Source organism: Cucurbita moschata, unplaced genomic scaffold (genome assembly GCF_002738365.1).
Source record: "Cucurbita moschata cultivar Rifu unplaced genomic scaffold, Cmos_1.0 Cmo_Scf00016, whole genome shotgun sequence".
Classification (NCBI taxonomy): Eukaryota; Viridiplantae; Streptophyta; class Magnoliopsida; order Cucurbitales; family Cucurbitaceae; genus Cucurbita; species Cucurbita moschata.
The window spans coordinates 727,316-732,466 of NW_019268532.1; the positions used below are offsets into that span (position 1 = coordinate 727,316).

General features: G+C 36.8%; 1 protein-coding gene across 2 annotated transcripts; it reads right to left on the reverse strand.

The window, feature by feature from the left end:
* Positions 1–1,152: 1,152 nt before the first annotated feature.
* LOC111454726 (serine/arginine-rich splicing factor SC35-like) lies at positions 1,153–4,550 on the reverse strand. Of its 2 annotated transcripts, XM_023096245.1 has the most exons (8): positions 4,351–4,550; positions 4,199–4,277; positions 4,040–4,119; positions 3,866–3,932; positions 3,687–3,761; positions 2,933–3,133; positions 1,589–1,757; positions 1,153–1,497 (listed from the first exon to the last, which is right to left on the reverse strand). In XM_023096245.1, the coding sequence occupies exons 1-8, from the start codon at positions 4,424–4,426 to the stop codon at positions 1,492–1,494; spliced, it is 753 nt and encodes a 250-aa protein (XP_022952013.1). In that variant the 5' UTR covers positions 4,427–4,550; the 3' UTR covers positions 1,153–1,491. The 2 variants fall into 2 exon arrangements, with proteins under 2 accessions (XP_022952013.1, XP_022952012.1); XM_023096244.1 differs by having other exon boundaries at positions 1,157–1,757.
* Between the last annotated feature and the right edge of the window lie 601 nt (positions 4,551–5,151).

Here is a 5,151-nt window from a genome sequence, read left to right on the forward strand (position 1 = left end):
TTAATAATTAAAAAGTAGGTTTGTTATCATCAAAACATCAATTAATTGATTGAAATTAATTAGAGTGAGATCAAGGCCAAAAAGCCAACACAATTAAGCCTCTCAAGCTCGTCGATTCTCATGAATTACATGTCTTCATCTAGGAGTCTTATCTTAGCAAGTCTAATGGGTTTGAGGACAAGCTAATGTCTGAGCTAAGCGAGATGGTAGGCGTAGCTACCTTGTTGAGTGAGTAAATCTCAGCTCATTAGTAGAATGGCACAATGTTTTAGCCTGAATATTTGATATATAACAAGTATATACGAACCAGCTAAAATCTATGATGGCCTAATATTGTAGCTTGCATTGGCAGTGATATCACTTTGAACATTAGGTGTCTTTTGTCTCAAAACGGCGTTCGTTCCTCTCTCATACTAAATATTATCTTATCATGTGAGATCCCACATCAATTGGAGAAAAAAACGAAATATTCTTTATAAAGCTGTGAAAACCACTCTCTAGTAGAGACATTTTAGAACCATCAAGAAAAAGGAAAAGTCCAAAGAGAACAATATCGACTAGGAGTAAGTTTGAGTTGTTACAATTGGTATCAGAGCCAAACACCGGTTAGGAAGAGGGTGGCCACAGGGCGGTATACTAGCAAGAACGTTGAGCCCCGAAGGGTGGTGGATTGGGGAGTCCCACATCGATTGGAGAAAGGAACAAGAGACAACAAGGACGCTAGCCTCGAAAGGGGGTGGATCACACACCGGTTGAAAAGGAGAGCAAAGCATTCTTTATAAGGGTGTGACTCTCTCTAGCAGACGCATTTAAAAACCTCGAAGGAAAGCCTAAAAAGGAAATCTCAAAACGGGCAATATCTACGGGCGATGAGCTTGGGCTGTTACATTTCAAGTTCAACATGTTGGAGAAGGTTCGAGGATAGTTTAAAACCTTTTAAAGTAAAAGATCACTAAAGTCTTAACAGTTCTAAACTTGTAGTTCTCAACCATGAGTGAAATAATTATCAAAAAGATATATCAAAGGGCTTTTCTTTGTACCTGCTCATAGTAAACATTTCTGTAAACCACACTCAATGACCAAATTCATCCACAGAGCATCTAAATCAATAAACCCAACCATGTTAGAAAGTATATTAGCTACAAAATGTGGTGAATAGGTTCCAAAAAGACAAGATACAAGGCAGAAGAATCAATTCATTATACATCTAAGGAGGTCAAAACCAAACACTGGGGAAGACTCATATTTTGCATGTAAATAGTACAGATACTAAAATGAAATCTAAAGGGAAAAAAGGGAAAAATAACTCAAACTAATTAAGAACAAGATCCTACACGTCTATCTAGGCATCCAACAGTCCTTGGGAGTCTAAAGGCAGATACACTTGTGCAAAATATCCCCCTGGGATGCCATGATTGTTCATAAAATGCATAAAGAATTTCTAAAATCCAATGCCTTGCTTTCATATATTATCCCTATGGCACTTATAGATCACTCCTGCAGGCACAAATTATAGATATCACTAGACAGACCAGCACTTTTTTTCAAAGAATCATTGGCAATAAGAATGGCAGATTAGCTAGCTTACATCGGCATCAGATTTAGCAGGAGATGGGCTACGAGAATTGACTGGCTTATCATCTAGTGAGCCATTCTCTCTCTGAGGTGAATGTTCATCATCACTTCTACCCCTTGATGGTGTCCTACGTGGAGAAATGCTTCTCCGAGTATCAGGGGAATGTCGGGTGGGCGACATGCTTCAGTATAAAGTCATTTCCAATTAGAGTGCAGGCCAAAAAGAATTATAAGAATTGCAGTGAATGAAGGATGAGAACCTTGCATGGTTTTGGCGATGTGAGATGTCTAGAAAATTAAATGAAAAGTGCGTTTGGATATGCTCAAGAAACTTGAAATAAAACTCCTAGTAATGCTAGATCATTGATTTTGGAGTGTGAGACGTTACAATGGAAAAATTCTTTATAAAATATTAAAGCTCTAACAAGATATTTGTAAATATGTGAGCAGAATTCCAACGCTAAAATTCATAGCGATAACACACAAAAATCACTCTCAATGCATGCATGATCAATTTCTCAGTTGGGTTTTGTTCTTGTTCTTCACCACCATAAATGACTAGGTACCTTTGGTTTGACACATAGTGAACCCTATGTTGTAACTCTTTTGATTCAACAATACATGTTAGTCGATTTCTCAATTTTCTCTGGATTATTTTACTTCTTTTCGTCTAACCAACCCAAGTGAAATAGGAGCATGTTCTTAGCACGGAAAGAGTTACAATATGTGGAAATTTCAGATAGTCTCATTCATATTTGAACCTTTTATTACCTAAAAATCTGCTACATCTAAGTTTTTTGAGTCTAAGAAGAGAGTTTTTTTTTCCCTTATGGATCGATCTCCGGATTTTTTTCCATTGTATTACTAGATCACTGTTGGTGTATTGATTGTGCATGTGTTAAGAGGAGTTGTTCAAAAGCTATTTTCAGACAGTTTTTTTCCATCTACGAAAGATCACGATAAGATGGCTGAATAACTGTGCTTTTGCTTGTTTCTCTTGAGTGTGTTCTTCAAAGAGGTCTATTTTTCGTTCGCTTATTAGAATTATGGACTTATGGAGAATATTTCAAAGGCACGGTGATTATAATAAGCCATGTTCTAAAAAATATGTACCGTTTGGCCAACATACCCCTCTCTCTTTGCCGAACCTGGTAGATTAAAATGAGCACCTCTATGGTTCCACCCATCCCCTCCATGTAAGTAAATAACAAGACTTCAAATACTCCTATTTCACAACTACTAGAGTACGTGTTGCAAACCATAAAAGGATGGTAACTAACTAGAACCCATGCCAACCTTAGAACGCCTAAATACGATATCCCTTAAAAGTAATAAAAGAAAGAAAGTATTCATATACCTTCTATCGGAGCGGCTTGCACTACGCCTTTCATCATCTCTTTCTCTCCTCCGATCTTTATTACAGTCAGGACTAGCACTACGACTCCTACTTCTATGGCGTTCTCTCTCACTTCTGTGGGGTCTATCACGATCATATCTCTCCCGGCTTCTGCTGCGGCTTCTTCTCCTGTAATCCCTATCCCTGTAGTCATCACGGTGCCTGAAATATTTTGCAATCCATAAGAGAAGGTAGAATAACCAGCTGGAAATAATGAGATCACAATCAACTGCCTGTAATGATAAGAAACTCAATTTAAGACGAGCCTTATAACCTTTCGTCCCTTGTCCATAAAATTGTCATAATCAGTTAAACCAAATACACGTTTGTAACAGATTTAAGGTAGTTTCATATAACGATTCATGATTTTCAATATACTTCTTCAAGCATAAGACTGTTTCAATCATCCACACTTTTTGTGAAGTCAAGAACTGTGTCCTTAATGATTGTGTTAAACTTTACCATTAACTAGATTAACACACATAGCTAATTCTAGGTGTACCATATACACCAATTCTACTAAAGAAATTGCATTCACAACCAGATAAAAATTATTACCTCCTTCACTCTACACGACTATGCGGAAGGGGACATCGAAATTTTTCGTTTGAATTGCAGAGTAAACGAGGATAATTACCTCGAGAAAATATAAATTTCTTCACCAGAGCCCTGATTCGAACTCCAAGTTCAGATGCATTTAGACTAGAACTCTCACCTTGGACGTGGACTGCGGCTCCTTGACCTGCCCCTTGTCTTCGATGATGATGACTCCATCACCTTCCCCTTGCGACTGATACAAACCAAAATTCAAGAATCAAGAAACACGTTCTTGTGCAGCTGTGAAGTGTAACAAATTACATCCAAAAGCGTTTAAAATATTTATAGTAAACTCACATTTTCTCAGCATTGGGACCGTACTTGGCGAATTGAACCATAATTTCTCTACCATCCAACATTCGCCCTAGAGAACAGAGTAGAAACCCAAATTGGTTTCGCATATAAACAGCATCAAATTTAAACTCCAAAAGCTCAAGCTTAACGTGATTTTTTGGTCGAACTGAAGCTAACCGTCAAGCTTGTCAATTGCCTTCTGTGCTTCGTCCGCATATTTGTATCGAACAAACGCAAATCCCCGAGAATCCCCAGTCCTAACAGAAATCAAAACCAACCAATTACGCACTCAAATTCATCAAAAGAAAAGATTAAACGCAAAAGAGAGAAAGAAACCTGCGGTCTCTGGGAATGAAGACGTCGACGACTTTTCCATACTTGTCGAAAAGCGGGTAAAGATCATCGGCGGTGGTTCCTGAAAAACAAAGAAATGGTAAGAGATTGAAGATAAAGAAAGAAGATAAGAGAAAATTAGGGATCGGAGATACGGAATGTGATGTTGAGGACGAGAAGCGAATAAGTATCTCTGATATCGGGAGGACCCGATCTTCCAAAGTGCGACATTCCTCTCTGCAACTGATCGATTTCAGCTATGGAGAGAGTGGCGACCAGCGTCTGCGGCGGATTCAGGGCTCAACTAGGTCTCTGGTGGAAGAAATTCCAACAATTTTGTATATTTCTTCCGAGGTCCCTAAATTTAACTAAAATATAAAAAATGGCCCTCTCATTAAAATACGCTAAAAAAATTAGATAGACCAATTTTCCATTATTATTTTTTTCCCTTTAAAAATTAGCTCGCCAATTTTTAATTAACTTTTTTAAATATATAAATACATTTTTCATTTAAGTCAATTTTCAATAATATTATACGTCAAAATAGTAATTATAATATTAATTTTTAAAAATAAAATGATTATCGATATTATTTATTGTCTAATTTTTACACCCATTTTAAAAAAATTAAGTCACGAAATAATTTTGAAATTTAACTAAGAATTTAAATGAATTTATTTAACAAAGTGAATTTAACTCGATAGATCTGATATATGAGTCGAAAACTCAAAGATTTGAATCTCTCCTATATACATATATATATATATATATATATATATATATATATATTATAGTTGATTATAAATAACCATTGAACAGTAGAGATGGTGTCTTTGAGCCTGGCAGCCCATTTATAAGTGACATTGTAGTGAATTTGGGCTGGGCCCAACTACTCATTTTAAGGGGTTGGGCCAACATGGGCATACGTCATCTCGGCCCATTTTATCACTTGTTTA